Source organism: Rhinopithecus roxellana, chromosome 16 (genome assembly GCF_007565055.1).
Source record: "Rhinopithecus roxellana isolate Shanxi Qingling chromosome 16, ASM756505v1, whole genome shotgun sequence".
Lineage (NCBI taxonomy): Eukaryota > Metazoa > Chordata > Mammalia > Primates > Cercopithecidae > Rhinopithecus > Rhinopithecus roxellana.
Window position 1 is genome coordinate 100249458 of NC_044564.1, and position 16834 is coordinate 100266291.

The 16834-nt window shown below is 56.5% G+C and overlaps 1 protein-coding gene and 1 pseudogene across 3 annotated transcripts in view; both read left to right on the forward strand.

The window, feature by feature from the left end:
• Positions 1–15668, forward strand: part of MVB12B (multivesicular body subunit 12B) — a 181282-nt gene extending 165614 nt beyond the window's left edge. For both annotated transcript variants that reach the window (XM_030920156.1, XM_010365875.2), the window contains exon 10: positions 11802–15668. In XM_030920156.1, coding sequence (XP_030776016.1) covers positions 11802–11888 — 87 coding nt within the window. In that variant the 3' untranslated portion in view covers positions 11889–15668. The remainder of the gene's footprint in view (positions 1–11801) is intronic.
• LOC104664388 lies at positions 12097–15668 on the forward strand (annotated as a pseudogene). Its single transcript, XR_748262.2, has one exon. The product of XR_748262.2 is annotated as an uncharacterized LOC104664388 (transcript).
• Positions 15669–16834: the final 1166 nt, after the last annotated feature.

The window sequence follows — 16834 nt, forward strand, 5'->3', positions numbered from 1 at the left end:
GATTATGCCATAATTTATCTAACCAATCCACTATCGACTGACTTTTGAGGTGTTTCCAATTATTCACTATTACGCCGCTGCAATAGATTTCCTTGTACACGTGCCCTGGCTCCCCTGGGTCTTTCCCTGGAAGAGGATGCATGTTACCATTTGCCTTTCAAACAGGATGGGGCTATTGGAAGTCCCGCAGTGGTACCTGAGGGAACCTTTCCTCACATCCTTATTCCAGCTAAGACTCACTGGGACCTTCATGTGCCCCTCCATTTAATTAATAATCTTTGCTTATTTTGGCCAGGTGCAGTGGCTCACGCATGTAATCCTCACACTTTGGGAGGCCAAGGTGGAAGGATCACTTAGGTCCAGGAGTTTGAAACCAACCTGGACGATCCCATCGCTACAAAAATTAAAAAGTTATCCAGGCACAGTGGCTCATGCCTTTATTCCCAGCTACTCAGGAGCAGGCTGATGTGGGAGGATCACTTGAGCCCAGGAAGTTGAGGCTGCAGTGAGCTATCATTGTGCCACTGCACTCCAGCCTGGGTGACAGAGAGAGACCATGTCTCTTAAAACAAGCAAACAGAAAAAAGCTTTGATCATTCTTCAAGTTGAACAACTTTTGAGATGCTTATGAGCCACCGTGTTCTCACGTGAGCCTCTTCTGCTTGCTGTCTGCTCAGTTATTTTCTATCAGCTTCTGTAGCTTTTGCATTGATTTTTAAGAGCTCTTTATGTTTTAAAGGCAGCAAAGTTTTCTCTATAAGTTCAAATACACATGCTTTAATCACTGTCTTTTCACCTTGTAAATGATGTATGTATTCTGCTATACAAAAGTTTCAAAGTGTTCATGGGCAATTTTCTCTTTGTTTATTTGGGCTTTGTGTTGTAGAAGATTATAAAAACATTCACCCCTATTTTCCCTTATTATTTTACATATTAAAATATTAAATACTTTTCAACTACTTAATCCATCTGAAATATATTAGAAGGTAAGAACTACAGACAGCTTTATTTTACCCTAAAACATTGACTGGTTTTGTCAATATTGGCGATCTTTCTTTGACTCTTAAATGCTACTTTTATCATATGTAAGTGGACCAGTGGATGTTTTTCTTGATTCCGTTCTGCTCCATTATTCTATTTTTACATTATTACCACACTATTTTGAATCTTACAGCTTTATAGTAAGTTTTAATATAGGGTAGGGTTGGTTCTCTCTTTTTCCCCCCAGAATTTTACTGATTTTATTCACAGGACTATTCTTCCAGTTGAACTTTAGAATCCTGCGGGGGAAGGAAGTTGCAGAAAGCCCACTCTAGATTTTTATTGGCACTGCATTGAGCACATAGTTGAATAGAATGGTAATTGGAATCTTAGATCAAGCGTCTCTCCATCCAGAAACAAGGGATGCCTCTTGTTAGCCCAGGTCTCGGTCCTTTCTCTTTAGGTCATTCCTAGCTGCTTTATGTCTTTGTGGTTCTTGGTGGTTCTTGTGAACGAGGTATTTTTTCTCATTCTATTTTCTGTCACTTATAAGTCAAGAAACCATTGACTTTTGTGTATTATTTCTGGAGCTAGATATCCCTCTGGCTTCTTTTACTGTTTCTGATGGCTTTCCAGCTGCGTTTCATCGGTTCCCCAGGCAAGCAGTTACATCGCCGGCGAATGCTAAGGCCTCCATCCTGGCAAGGTTGTTCCTCTTCCTGTGTGCCATTGTCCAACCCCTCGGCAGGGACTTGCAGGTCCCCAGGCCTCCTTATGTCATCCATATTTTTAAATGGAAGTTTGTAATTTCAATATTAAACCATAGTGCTGCGTTTTGACTTGCTGTTTATAGACATTGTCTTTTTTCTTTTTTTTTGTTAAAGCGTTACCCTATTTCTATTTTCCTAAATGTTTTTATCAGAAATGGATGGTGGCTTTTGACAATTGTCTTTTAATCATCCATTGAGATGATATTTTTTTCTCCCCAGGCATATTAATACGGTGGATTGTATTAATAGAGTTCCTAATTCTGAGAGTCTTGGAAGCCCCCTCCCCCACTGCCCTTTTGGGTCTTGTCGGCAGCCAGTGTCATCCTAGCAGCCGCCACCACCACACAGCTTGTTCCCGTGGTGGCCCAAGGCATTCGTCATATGAATAAGAGAACCAAGCTAAGCCTGAAGAAATAAAGTGAAGCAGAGGTGATGTTTGCCAGGCAGAACCACCTGCCCTGGTTACCGCTGTGAGTCATACCCGCTCATGCAGAATTGAAGTCAAGGTGAACATCTCACCTTTTGCAAGTCCTTCAGAGGAAGATTTTCGTACCCTTTTCTTATGGTTTCTGGGAACTTTTGCACCTCTAGTTTTAGGTAAAGTAATGCCTATTAAGATGAACAAGTGGAAGGCTACTTAGCATGTGTGTAAAAATAAGCATCAAGACAAAGGGTGGGGAGGGCACCTTCCCAGAGCACCTCACGGCTCTCATTTTCCACCCAGTAACCAGTACTGGTGATCAGTGTGGTTTTAAATCTCTTCTACAAACAATGTAGAAGAGGAGAAATAGGACGACTCGCTTTTTAGGTGGTATTCAGGTGAACTCGAAAATGCTGACTCAGTGACCAGGGAGCCCCCCCCCGCCCCCCCCGCCAGGGTTGTTTGCAGACACCAAAATCGCATTTAGGCTGGGCCTGGTGGCTCACACCTGTAATCCCAGCCCTTTGCCAGAGCAAGATGGGTGGATCACTGGAGCCCACCGATCTTCAGAGTTTGAGTTTGAGATTAGCCTGGACAACATGGTAAAACCCCATCTCTACAAAAAATACACAAATTAGCCAGGTGTGATGGTGCATGCCTGTGGTCCCAGCTACTGGGGAGGCCAAGGTATGAGGATCACTTGAGCCCAGGAGATCAAGGCTGCAGTGAGCTGAGATCGAGCCACTGCATTCCAGCCTGAGTAACAGAGTGAGATCCTGTCTCAAAAAAAAAGAAAAAAAGAAAGAAAGAGAGAGAGAAGAAAAGAAAAAAAAAGAGGAGAAGGGAAATGGCATTTATTCAGTGGCCAGGGCATCTGACAGTGCACAGCCCCACCCAGAGCCCCCACCCAGAGCAGCACAGCTGGACATGCAGGTGCCACAGGGAGCGAGGGGTTGGGGAGAGCGAGGCAAGAGCAAGGCATGTTTTTGTCTTTGTTCATCAGGCAGCCATCTTCATTTCCACCACAAAATGTGCTTTCTCCCTTTTTTTTTTTTTTTTTTTTTGGAAATACATAGTTTTCTCAATCTATCTTTCATTTTCCTACTTTTAATAGTCACAGGTACGAGAAACATTTTGCTTGCTGTGCCCGCATCATCCTATACATGCACACGCAAGACACAGTCACGGTGGTGAGATGGCAGTGGACAGTCTTCCCAGCTGGGCGGTTTGTAGGGAGTGCTGGGGACTGTGGCAAACTGGAGAGCACAGGCCTCTAGAAAGGAGGCCACCTCCACCCACCACCCACCTGTGAGACTGAGGGTTTACTGGGTGAGAATGAGGGTCTGGAATTGTCATATCTCCCTATGTTTTTTTCAATAACATCTAGATAAATATTGGCATCCTATGCAAAGTCTTTCCACATTTCAATGTTTATGACTATTGTGAAACACCACACAGGCCAGCACCGTGTGAAGCTGCAGCTCGTACACTGCCTGCAGAGAGAAACAGACCAAATCACTAGACTTAGACTCAGTTTCATCATCCACAGGCGTGACGTGCTGCATGGACAGGCCCTGGGCTTGGTACTTGATGTGCATGAGTTACTGTACCATGGGATGGGCTGACATTCAGTCATGCCCAGAAGCCCCAGGGCTGTGCCAGCACAGTGCTGCTGACACAAGGACTAAAAACCAGGATGACCTTCTACCTGCCCAAGAACTGAGCCCCTAAACTAGCTGCTTTCTCTCCTTTGCATTGAGCTATGCCCAGAGGCTGATGTGTCTCTTCACTCACCATGGACTTGTCCATCCACCCACCCACTTACCCACCCATCCATCCACCTACCAATCCATCCATCCATCCACCTACCCATCCACCCATCCATCTACCTACCCATCCACTCATCCATCTACCTACCCATCCACCCATCCATCTACCTACTCATCCACCCATCCATCCACCTACCCATCCACCCATCCATCTACCTACCCATCCACCCATCTATCTACCTACCCATCCACCCATCCATCCACCTACCCATCCATCCACCCACTTACCCCCCCATCCATCCACCCACCCGTCCATCCACCTACCCATCCACCCATCCATCTACCTACCCATCCACCCATCCATCTACCTACCCATCCACCCATCCATCCACCCATCCATCTACCTACCCATCCACCCATCTATCTACCTACCCATCCACCCATCCATCTACCTACCCATCCACCCATCCATCCACCCATCCATCCACCTACCCATCCATCCACCCACTTACCCCCCATCCATCCACCTACCCATCCACCCATTCATCCATCTACCCATCCACCCATCCATCTACCTACCCATCCACCCATCCATCCACCTACCCATCCACCCATCCATCTACCTACCCATCCACCCATCCTTCTACCTACCCATCCACCCATCCATCTACCTACCCATCCACCCATCCATCTACCTACCCATCCACCCATCCATCCACCTACCCATCCACCCATCCATCTACCTACCCATCCACCCATCCATCTACCTACCCATCCACCCATCTATCTACCTACCCATCCACCCACCCATCCACCTACCCATCCATCCACCCACTTACCCCCCCATCCATCCACCTACCCATCCACCCATCCATCCACCTACCCATCCATCCATCCATCTGCCCATCCCCCCACCCACCCATCCACATTTTAACCCATCCACTCATCCACCTGCCCAAACACCGAGCCACCTACCCATCCACCCATCCATCCATACCCACCCACCCACTCACCCACCCATTCATCTACTCGCCTACCCACCCTTCCACTCACCCACTCCCCACCCACCCACCGCTACCCACCCACTGTTCACTCATTCCTGCATTCATTCTAGGCCATGATCTCTACTGGGCTCTGGAGCTACCACTGAGGCTCCACAGCTGCCCTGAGCGTGAGGAGGGTATGGAAAGTGTTGTTGTGGTCCGTTTTCCCCGGGGAAGGAACACGCTTACCAGAGCAAGTGTCCCTTTAGTGGTCCTTAAGGACAAAGAAGAGTGTTCCTGACAGAACTGGCTGGGATAGGAGGGGGAGCCACACAGGGGAAAGACCTCTCCCCAGGATGTGGGGCTCAGGGCTCTGCATCAGGGTGGGGAGCTAGGAGTCACTTGCCCTGCTCCTGGACGCAGGCCAGATCCTGGGTGGAAGGTGCTTTGTGAGCTAGGGTGCCCTGAAGGTGAGGGCGCTCTCCAGGCCCTGAGCCTAAGGCAGGGTGTCCCTCAGAGACAGACCCTCAGCATTGTCATCGCCCTGTGGGAGACCCAGGCTTGGAGGAGACAGGAGGGGCTGGGTACCAATATGGATTGACAGAATGACTGGGATGTGGACTAGTAGAGAGGAAGGGACCTGACTGGCAGATGGCCATGCATTTATTCAGTGACCTGGGCTGGGTGCTGTGCTGGGCCGTGAGGACACAACAGTGCCTAGACACACAGGCTTCTGCTCCTGGAGCTCTTGGCTCCAGGGAGCAGGGGCTGAACTGGCTGGAAGCAGGGGCGGGGGTGCTCTAGAACCACGTGGAGCTGGTGGGGCCCTTATTCCACCCCCTGGTTTAGGGTGAGACCCACCCCCCAGCTGGATCTTTGGCTCCGTGCTTCTGGGTTGCAGTTCTCAGGTTAGAGCTCATGAACAATCTGGGCAGGCTGTTAGGAAAAGAGAAGTGGCTTCCCAAAGGGTCTGCAGGAGCCCTCACCCACCCCTCTGTCCACACCCCACAGTGTGGTCATTGAAGGCGTCTCCCAGCTGTTCCCCAACCGGGAGGCCTTGGTCAAGTGGCATGGCTTCATGGGACCTCGGCTCACTCCCCAGTAGTGGCAAGGGGGTTCTGTCCTGCCAGACTATCCGGCTCTCTACTCTTGACCACAGGGGTCATAGCCCTGAGCTCCAGGCCCAGCTGCAGGGCCTCACTCTCAAAGACAGCATTGAACAAGGAATCCGCCTCATCTCCGGGGCATGAGGTGGGCATCCTGGCTTCCTCCTACCCCCAAGGCCCATCTGCTCGTGAACAACCTTCCTCTGGGTGAAGCACTTTCTTGCGCTCTCTGGACCTGGGGCTTCCCGCTGGGTATGCAGCCTCTCCATTGTCTCTAGAACCATGGCCCAAGTAGGAAGCAAGGACTCCCATGGAGAAAATGGGAAGGCTCAGACCACAGAGTGTCAGGCGGTTACAGGCCGGTGCCTTCGCCTCTGTGGCCTCAGCCAGTCCCGCAGCTGCTGGAAGAAGACATGCAGGATTTCTAAACCAGACAGTTGCTCAGAATCACCTGGGTCCTTGTCAAAACACCAGCGCCCACACCCACTGAACTACTGCCTGGGGAGGGGCCCCGGAATATGCCTTAGAAAGCAGCGGGCAGCCCACCCTCGTCTTGCGGAAGAGGCCTGCAGGATGGGGCCATGGGGCCCTGAAGGCCCCTCCCGGGAATACAGCACTTCAGGCCTTGTCGTATGACGTGGGCAGTGTGCTGGGCCCTGCCTCTCTCCTTCTGCAGTGTTTCAGAAGCCAGGGCTGCATTCCTCATCTTCAGGAAACAGATGAGGACATGGAGCCCCTTGTGTAAGCAAGCTGAAGCTTTAGGATTTTAGAAACAGGAAGAGCCTGTATCGTGGCCGGGGCCGTGGGAGCACCTGAGATGGAAGGGGATGACTGGAGTGCTGAGCTGGGGGTTGGAGAAGCAGATAGGTGGGGCTGCGATGCAGAATCTCCCCCACCTCTCCCTGCCTGTGCTAGGGCCAGGCCCATCCACCTGCCCAAGCCCACCCATCAGTGTCTGTCCACCCCTGCACCAGACTCTTCTTGTTGGCCCCAGCCTTGGCCCCTTTAGTTCCCTCCCACCTGTCCTCACCTGGCCTGGCCCAGCCCCTGCCCTCTGGACTACACCATTCCAGACCCTACCGTGATTCACCCATGAGCTCACTAGTTCATGTCTGTCGGTCTGGCCTCCATGCTGGAGTTGCATCCCAAGAGAAGTGGGTGCCAATGTCTGCCCTAATGCAGGTTTCCCAGCCAGCACAGCACCTGCCCCCTCGCCCCCCCGCCCCCCATGCCTCTCTGGGCCCAGGCCTGGTCCAGCACTGCCCAGCTCAATCTGGGACGTCAGGAAGTCAGATCCTTTCTTGGGCTTCACTTTCCTCCTCTGCAAAGCTCGGGTGCTGGGATCAGCCCCTTACTGCCCTTTCTCGTCTGGAGCCTTCTAGAGCGCTCAGTATGAGACCTGGTGTGGAAGGAGGGAGGAGCCTGGAGGGACAGTGCACTTGCCTTCCCCTCTGGTGATTAGTGCAGTTAATACTGAAATCACCTGAGTGTTTTCAATAAATGCTGGTGTCCCGGTGCCAGTTAAACCAGGACCACTCCTGCCAGTCCCAGGTGGGGCGCATGCATCACTGTGGTTAAAGCCTTTGGTTCTGATGCGTAACCAGGGCTCTTTTCACTCTCAAGGCACTTGCACACGAATCGTCCTAGTTGTGAGTAGACCACTAGGTTCTACTGCCCCCTCTTTGCCTCGAAGCTGGGGCTGAAGTGACTTTGCCTCCTAGGTGCTGCTGGAAGCTACAGTTGGCACCTCCTATCGCAGGACACTGGCCTATGAGAAAAGGCTTTTAGAAGCTGAGACTCTCGCACCGTGGCCGGAGACGCCTGCTGCCATCAGTGGCAGGGTCCCCAGGACCACTGGCAGGGCCTGCGGGACCCCTGGCAGAACCCCTGACAGTGACATCTCTTTCCCGAGAGAGGCCCCAGGCCCGGACTGCCCAGCTGCTGCAGTGGCGGCCTGTGCCCACCAGAGGGCGCAGGCCCGGCGCTGCGCAGCTGGACCTAGCTGTGCGGACCAAATGCTTTTTAATTGAAAATTTTTTTAATTCAAAAAGGATTTGCTGTTTGTTCGCGAGTGCAGGTTTTTCTTATGCAGGAGACTAATGTCTTGAGTAAACAGATCCGGGCCCAAATCCACCTTCAAAGGTACTCGCTGTTTGCCCAAGGGAGTGAAAGGGCTTCCAGAAGCGGCCCCGTCTCCTGGGTAAACACGGCGGGAGGAGCGGGCAGGGACCGCGTCTGCGGGAAGGCGGCCGCAGCCAGAGGGGATTATGTCGCGGGACATATGTTGAAATTTCATTTAGGGAGTTAGGGAAAACAAGAAGGGGGGTGGGTGGCGCTTTTCTCCAGCCAAGATAACCTAAAAAGGGAAAAAATCCCGAGGGAGAGAGGGTGGGGGCGCAATCTGTGCGCCCTCGCGGGGACCCGCGCGGTGCAGGCAGGAAGGGGCGCCTTCTCCGCCCTCCCGCAGCCCAGAGGGCCCAGCCATGCCCTCCCCGCGACCCTGTCCCCACTCCTGGCCACAGAGACTGGGACAGCGGCACAGGGTCCCCAGGACAGCTCCTCTGCCCAATCAACCAGTTGCTCACACAGGCGTGAAAGCGTCCTGCTCCCCCGCTCACCATCCAGAAAGCCCCCACCAGGCCCGGGCCTAGGCCCTCTGGCTGTGAACACTCGGGCTGGTACTGCAGCCGCCCTTCACCTGCTCTCTGGCGGGCCAGCCCTCAGCACTCCCTGCCACTCCCAGGAACCCGGACCAGCAGATACAGCAAGGCCTACTGAAGGAGCAGAAGCGCGTGGCCCAGGAAGCCTCCCCCAGCCCCTCCACTGCCCTGCAGGAACCTGGCTCTGGGCTTTCTCCCTCTGTCATCTGAGATGCCTCACCTCTGCAGGCATCTCCCTGGCATGGCCTTGGAGCATCCAAAGTGGAGCACCTCCAAGCCATGGCCCACCCCCGCCCCCTCCCCCGCCAGTCCTTCCCCAGCTCCTCTCTGTACAGCATGTGGTCTCTGGCCCTTCCCTCTCTGCACATCCACATCCACACCCATTCCCAGGTCCCAGTGATTGGGTCGTAGAATTGTCTAAACTGGTCCCCAGACCAGCAGCATGGGGTTACCCAGGAGCTATTTGAAATGCAGATTCTCAGGCCTGGCCCCAGACCTATCCAGTCAGAATCTGCGTTTGACCGGGACCCCCGGGGATTGATGTGCGTTCAGGGTTGAAAAGCCTGCTGCCTGTTCTCTCCCGAGCCAGGGCTGATGGCCTAACTATCCACGCCGTAGGCCCTCAGCCCCGCTGTCCCCACAGGCGTGTGTGCCCCTGTACCGGGTCGGCCTGGGGACTCCTCTGCACCTTGGCACCTGCTGCCCTAGGTACTGTCAAGTCCCTTCCCCAATCAGGCCCCAAATCTGCTTTCAAAATGTGAATGCCCCCTGCCCGCAAAGCCCTCCTTGCCCTCTCCGGTGGTCCCCACGCCCCGTGCATGTGCCCTCGAAGGTGGCCTTCATGCTAGGCTGTGCTGGGCATGCCCGCCCCGTCCTCTGCTACCCTGGGAGCCCAGCGCTGGGCGGGTGTCGGTGGGGGCTTGATGAAGCCAGCCAGGGAATAAATTTGCCGCTGTTCCCTGCCGTGCATGTGCCTAGCCGGCCACCAGGTGGCAGTGTCCTCCCAGACTTTGGCGCCGCCCCGCTCCTCAGCCTCCCGGAGCCGGAGTCTCCTGACCGCCGCCTGTGCCTGGTGGTTGGCGAGTAGGAAAGTGAGAGGGCTGGGGCTGCATGGTGGGTTCTGTGGAGCAGCCAGATGTTCAGTGATAGCTTGCTCAGTGCCAGGGCGTGGCGGTCCCTGAGCTGCCGTTGCTCATTCCATCCTCCGGGCAGGCCTGGATGTGGGCGCATCACCCCACCTGAGAGATGAGTTCACTGAGGGCAGGAGAGGAGAGGAGCCTGCCTGAGTTGCCCTGCAGCCTCGGGTCCTTCCCTCTGCACGCTGCCAGGCAGCAGATGCTGTGAACAGGGCTCCCTGTGGCTCGGGGGCCACATGTCTGCTCAGCCCGCCTTGCACACGGGGCAGGGCCAGCCTCAGCCCCAGCTGAGACCCAGGTCTGTCCATCTGTCCCGGGTCAGCCTGGGGACTGTGGAGCAGGGGCAGCCGTGGACATAGTGCTGGGCTTTGGCTGTGGACGTGGCGCTAGTCTGTGGCTATGGATGCAGTGCTGGGCTACGACTTGCTGGCTGCCACAGCCTCCCCACCAGTTTTCCACTTTAAGGGAAAAAGGCCTCCCATGCCCCTTCATGGTTGGATGGCATTTGGGCCCCACTCTGCCCCTGAAGGCTCAGCCCTGCAGCCCTCCTCACTCATCAGGGCCCTCGGGAGGGCTCCTTGCTACAGGCAGCTTGCTCTGGGCAGCAGGGAGGGCTGGGCAGGCCTGGAAGGCTGCCTGCTGGTGGGCAGGGCGTGGGCACCCCAGGGCCCTCCCTGGGGCTGGTTGCAGTGCTTGGCCTCCTCCTTGGGCGGTGTGACCCCTACTGTGTTCCTGACGGCCTCCCTTCCTGGACTGGCTGTCTACAGGTGTCCCCCAAGGGGCTGCAGCTCACAGTCAGCTCACCTACAGGGCAGCTCCACTTCCATCTGCTGTCTGCAGGGGAGCTCTTCTTACAGCAATTCTACTGCTAAAACTGTTTTTAACATTTAAAATGCTTGAAAACCACTCATCTAATCTAAGTTCCTGCTTCCTAAAATCCATGTGCCCACGAGGCTGCCTTGACGTAGGGTTCCAGCCTGTTCCCCACACCCCACCCAGCCCCAGCACCTTGCACCTGTGTCTGGCCAGGCAGCTGCCAGCCCATTTCTGTGGCTGGAGTGCCCTGTGCCTGCTCTGCCCAGATGCCCGCTCTGCCCACATGTCCTGCTTTATGTTTGGGCATCAAGACCTCACCTGGCATGTAAGTGAACTACAGGTGCTCCCAGCCCCCTCAGAGGTACTTATCCCTTCTCTAAATTTCCATCAGACTTGGAACTCATTTTGGTGAGCCAGGGTTGGTTAAGCTGGGGCCTCTGGTGTGAGGCTTAACTCCTTCCCTCAAGACAGGGGAGCAGCAGGGCTGAGCCGTGGAGCAAGGTCCCCTCCCCAGGCAGCAACTCTGGCCCCGCTGTGGCCTGTCAGGAGTCCTCAGCAGGGGTGCCTCTGAGGACTCCGTAAGGAAGGCATGGGGAGGGTGTGGACGGTGCCAGGGACAACAGTGGAGGCCCTTCCCATGTCCCTGGGCACCACCTGGTATTGGTCCAGTGGAGCCAGCATATCACAGGTCCCCAGAGCCTGGCAGCTGAGACCAGCCTTGGCGAGGTTTGGGGTTGAGAATCTGCCCTCACCAGCAGGGGCATGAGAACTGTCCTGCTGGGCAGGAGACCATAACAGTCAGCACAGGCCTGGCAGGTGGGTGGCACCATGGCTTTGCACACTGCTGGCGCCAGGCCTGGCCTCACAGGGAGCAGGCAGGGACTGTGGAGGGTACCAGCCATCACCACAGGAGCCTGTCACCCCCACAGGCGTGTCCACACACACACGCCACATGCACAATTCCCGGGCACAGCTCGGGGGCCCAAGAGGGCCAGCAGAGGGCAGGCTCTGGCTGGCACCAGCCTGGCCAGCTGCCCTATGTCAGGATGCCCCATGAGGCAGCCCAGGCCTCTGCCTGCTCTTGATCTGAGGTTGTGGAGGGGTTTCCCTGGTGTCCCATGGACTGACTGTGTCTCTCTGTCCCCACCCGCCCCTGCAGTACGAGTACAGCTTCCGCACAGAGCAGAGCGCAGCCGCCAGGCTCCCGCCCAGCCCCACCAGGTGTCAGCAGATCCCGCAGTCCTGAGGAGCCAGCGGCCACCTGCGGGGAGACCACCGCTCAGACTACTGACGGCAGGGGCTGCTGCCCCCGCCTCCTCCTGCCGCCTCCACCAGCCCTCCCTCCCACACTGCCCCAGCAGGGCTGGCCCGGAGACTGGGCAGCTAAGTGGGCGTGTCCTGTCTTCAGCTGGCCTGACACCCCGGCCTCCGGGGGACGTTGTTCATAACCATGACTAATCTGTGTGTGCTATAGTGACCAGCGGCTCCTAACGTGTCTGTGTGATGACCAGTTGTCCTCCAAAATCCTCACTCACCACGGAGTCACCCTGAGGGCCCCGGGCAGTTGCCCCGGCCGCCCAGTGACGCCCACCGGCTCCCTCCATTCCCTCCTGTCACCTACCAGGGCAGACCCCACTAAGCCGTTGAGTCCCTTCCTGGAAGACCCTGGGGGCCCGTAGCTTTGCCTAGGACTCTCCAGGGCCGCTGATCCTCCCTGGTCTAGGGCTGCCAGGACCAAGTTCCTCTGTGCAGGATCTCACAGCAGCCCTGAGAAGACATGGAAGGAAGAAGCCAGTGGCCCCGGAGTGGACCCTGCCCTTTGGACGTCCCATGGACTTCTCACCCAGTCGCCTGGAAGTCGGGGAGCAGCACCCCTGCCCCCGGCGGAGGGGTTGTTGCTTTCTGGGGAGGAGGACGGTTGACGGCCCTGCTTGGATCCACCACCAGGATGCTGTGCTCGGCCATGGCGCGCCTCCCCCAAGGGCTCATCTGCGCAACAACCACATGCCAACGATAGTTCCAGGTGCCTCAGCCCGTGCCCTGACCCAGGGACCACAGGGACACCCTCTGAGACGTGCTGGCCCCGGGAGGATACAGGCACACGGGCACCTAGCCCCTCTCGGAGCCAGGGGTGTCTTGACGGTGTCTGCTAACAGGAACAAGTCATTCTGAAAGGTCCCTCTGACCCAGGTCACCAAATTTGGGCCAGAACTGGCATTTATCCTGAGTACCCACTGGTGCTGGCGTCCTCACAGTGCTGGGCGCCAAGCTCAGCCCGAGGCACATTTGCCTAAGCAGTGGTGGCTGCCATCTCTCAGGGCCCGGGCCCTCACGTGAAGGGCTGCCTCACTCTGTGGTGTCAGGCATTGGACTGTGTCCTGATTCCTCAGAGTATGGGGACCTGATATCTTTGGGTCCCCAAGAGTTGGCTCTTGGATGTGGGGCTTGATGCCGCCATTGGCGGCTGCAGTATCTGGGTCCACGGAAGCCACTGCCTCAGCAGGGACAGCCTCTCCCACTGCAGGCCCTGGGCAGCCCACAGTAGTGCTAGCTGAGGCCCAGAGGAACAGGAGGAAAGGGAGGTAGCGCCGGACAGCGCAGCTGGCCAAGAGGCGGGCGGGGCCAGAAATACCTCATGCCCCTGCACCAGCCCCTCCGTCTCCAGGCCCCAGGCCCCTGTGTGGACCCATCTTCCTCCTCTGCCACCCCGATCTTCACTCGGATACCTCTTGATTTCTGTGGATTAGGGAAGCAGCCACTTCTCCCTTCCTGAGACCCGAGGACGCCCCCGGTGGGGGTGGCCTTCTCAGGCCTCCTGGGTAGCACAGCAGCAGGACCTCGTCATAGGACTGATGCTGAGCGGGGAGGGGGCCGCCAGGCTGGCCGCCAATGCTCTGTTCACATAAGCCAGTGTGGTTCTGGGGACCTGAGGAGCCCCGTGGCACCCACGGGGGGCACCTATGTCTGCCGTGGCTCCTCGGCACCTATGTATGGTGGCCCGTGTGACCAAGGCCAACAACAAGGGTGACTTCCGGCAGGCAGGGGCAGCAGGAGGGCAGAGCTCTGGCCACTTCTGCCCACTTCATTAGGGTTTGTGAACTTTGTCCTTCGACCTCTTCTCGTACCCTGGTTGTGAGATCGCCTCTGACAGATAATGCCAGGGGCCCTTCACTCCACTCCCGTGACTGGGAAAAGGCCTGTGGCAGCTCTGCTGGACCCTAGGAGGCTCAGAGGCAGTGGTGTGGGAGCCCTGTCTGCAAGGACGCAGAACAAGCAGTGAGGGCAGCTGCAGGAGAGGAAGGGGCTCCCACAGCCCCCGCTGACACCCCTGCAGGCCCCTCTCGAGCTGGGGTCCCAGCCAGGTGCCCCCGCCTGCCCTCCTGCAGTTGCTGGATGGACAGGGCCTCCAGGCCACCAGGAAGAGGACAAACTGCGTGGACTCAGGCGAGCTGGAGCCATCTTCTCCATAGCATTACGGACTTAGCATAAGAGTAAATGACTGTGAACGTTGTAGTAAACGGCAGCTTCAGATAAGTAAGCAGTGACAGTGTTAAGGACAAGTTGGTGTCTGTGGTAGGTTTTAGGCTGCTCCTAACCCACCATTTATTGCCTTCTGAGAGGTGGGTGAGGACAAGCGTGTGCCTGTGTGTGTGTGTGTGTGAGCGCATGTGCGTGTAAGCCCACCTGAGTGGGGCTGGTGCGGGAAAACTGAGGCGTGGAACTCTGGCTCATACCTAGGAATTGAGAGCTTTTCTGTCTTTTGGGAGAGTACTTTTCTCCACGAGCCCTCTGGCTGCTGTGGGAGGGAAGGACAAGACTTCCCTTGGAAATGGGAAGGGTCTTGGCCTCATCCCTCAGGTCCCCCCCCCAGCATTTCCCACCACTGCTGCTGTCCCTGCCGGCAGCCTCTGTCCCTCCAGAATGGCTAACCAGAGCACACCATCCCCACCACCTCCCCTTTCTCTCTGGAAAGTTGAAGAGTCTTTCCAGAGGCCTTGGAAATGGCACAAAGGTGATAAGGAGCAGGTGCTTTGCTGCAGGCTCCCTTGCAAATGTATAATTAAGGCCTTTCTTCCCACCCCAAGTCCAAGAACAAATGCCAGCCACGTCCTCCGCCACTTGGAGAGATGAGAACCCAGTGGGGTCGTGTAAAAGGAATTGGAGGTCGGTGGGAGGACAAGAGGGACTCCCGTGTTCTAAGCACCTGCTCCCGGCCAGGCTCTAGGCCAGGCTCTCTAAGCACATTTCTCCTTTCATTCCCCCTAAAAACAGAGTGACCTGGAAGTAGATGTTCTTTGCTCCTTGTTAGAGTTGAAGAGGCTGAGGCTTGACCGGCTGCTAAGCGGCAGAGGCGGGGGTCGGCCCCCAGCCCCCGGGCCAGCCATCCCGTCGCAAGCCTGTGCTGGGGATGCTCTTTCTGTTTCCAGTCCTGTCACGGACTTCCCAGCCGCCACTGGGCCCTGCCGGTCACCAGGCCACTGTGCAGTGGGTGCTGAGCACAGTCAGGAGTGGCCTACCTGCACTCCTCCACCAAGATGAGGGCCCTCCAGAGCCTACAGGTGTCTGTGGGGAATCCCAGCCTGCAGCTTCTCGGAGAACTGGGTGGGCCTGAGGATGAAGGCAAAGGAGGGCCTTGAGGAAGCAGCCCCCGGGCCTGGCAGCCACGCAGCGGCTGAGCTCATGAACTCGGTTCGCGGCCTGCCTTGTCCCCAGAAGCCACGCCAGGCACTCACCCCTGAGCCCACAGCCCCTGCTTGGGCTGCCTGGCACCCTCAGGGCGGCCCGCTCTCCTCCTGCCACTCTGAGCACATGTCCGGGGGTTGCCACCAGAGGCGGCTTTGTTTTCCCAGCGAAGGCCGTGGGGCTGCTGTGTGACTGTGTCAGGCCTGGACAAGGCCCTTAGGGATGACGTCCCCGCTGCATATTTATTCAAGGTGACTCTTGTACTTGGCAAGGGAAGTCCACTGTGTGATTGTCTGTATTCTTAATATAATTTGTTAAATAAACGTTTGTTTTAATCTCTTTCCCCAGTTTGCTGTCATGGTGTGTGAAGCCAGCAGAGGTCAGTGTCCTTCAGGGCAATCCCCCAGCTCTGTCTCTCCCAGCAGGGCTCTTGTCACCACCTGGCCTGTCAGCCTTCTAGAAAGGACTGGTGGGCTTTTTTGTCCCTCGTTTAGTTGAGACGACCTGGTTACAGTCAGTGGGATTCTGGGGGATGCAGAAAGTCCCTCTGTTCTCTGGTGGCAGCCTTCAGGGTGCTCCTGGAAGGAGAAAGCCCCAGTTGCCGTGAAGGCAGGAGCGGCTCCTGCAAGGTGGCCCCGACCGGGAGGGCCGGAGTGCTTGGTGCCTTTCACCTCCTACTCGCCCAGGGCCCTTGTCTGGGGGCGCACAGCACATCGGAGTCTGGGTGGTTTCAATCCTGTCCCGCCTGCTCACCTGCTTGTGAGAGGCCACTCCAGACACCAGCTAAGGAGGCTGGGGTGCCCAGGGACAGGCGCCACACTCCTTGTGAGGAGCCAACAGCTCAGGTTCCACCATCAAAGCTCTTTGCCTCCTCTTAGCATGCTCTGTGCGTCTGGGCCAGACACCGGTCTGCCTGCAGCCCGTTCACACCAGACCCCCGCTCTGGGATGTCTCAGGTCTCTGTCCCACAGTAGGAGAGGAAAAGCAGCCCAGACGCTCAAATAGGAAACCCGCGGTGCAGACAGAACAGCCGATGCTGGGTTCCAGCTCAGGCCTCGCCACTTCCTGACCATGTGGCCTTCGACGGGTCACCTGCACCCTGTATCTGTCCAAAGTTTCCCCCCCTCAATGGCTTGCCCTGGGAAGATGGAATGAGGATGCAGGCAGGGCATTTAGCACGCAGCAGAGACATTTAGCACACACGTGCCAGGTCTTTTCTGGGGGGCCTTGATTCTATGTTATTGTGCACAGAATGTACAGAGTCCCTCCTCTATGCTGGGTCTGGAGACACCAAGGAAGTACAAGTGGTGGTCTTTGGTATCGAGGACAAGGCTTCAGGCACTGCTTGAAAAGGCTGACAGAGCAATGCCCAGGGCCCCAAGGCTGCAAGGAGCTGAAATCTACTACACTGGCCTAAGCCAAGGCGGTAGCGACCAGCCCAGGAGGAGGCCCATGGTGCCCAAGGCAGGTGCGGCTCAGCCTCGGAGGGCCAGCCCGGCAGCCCCTGTT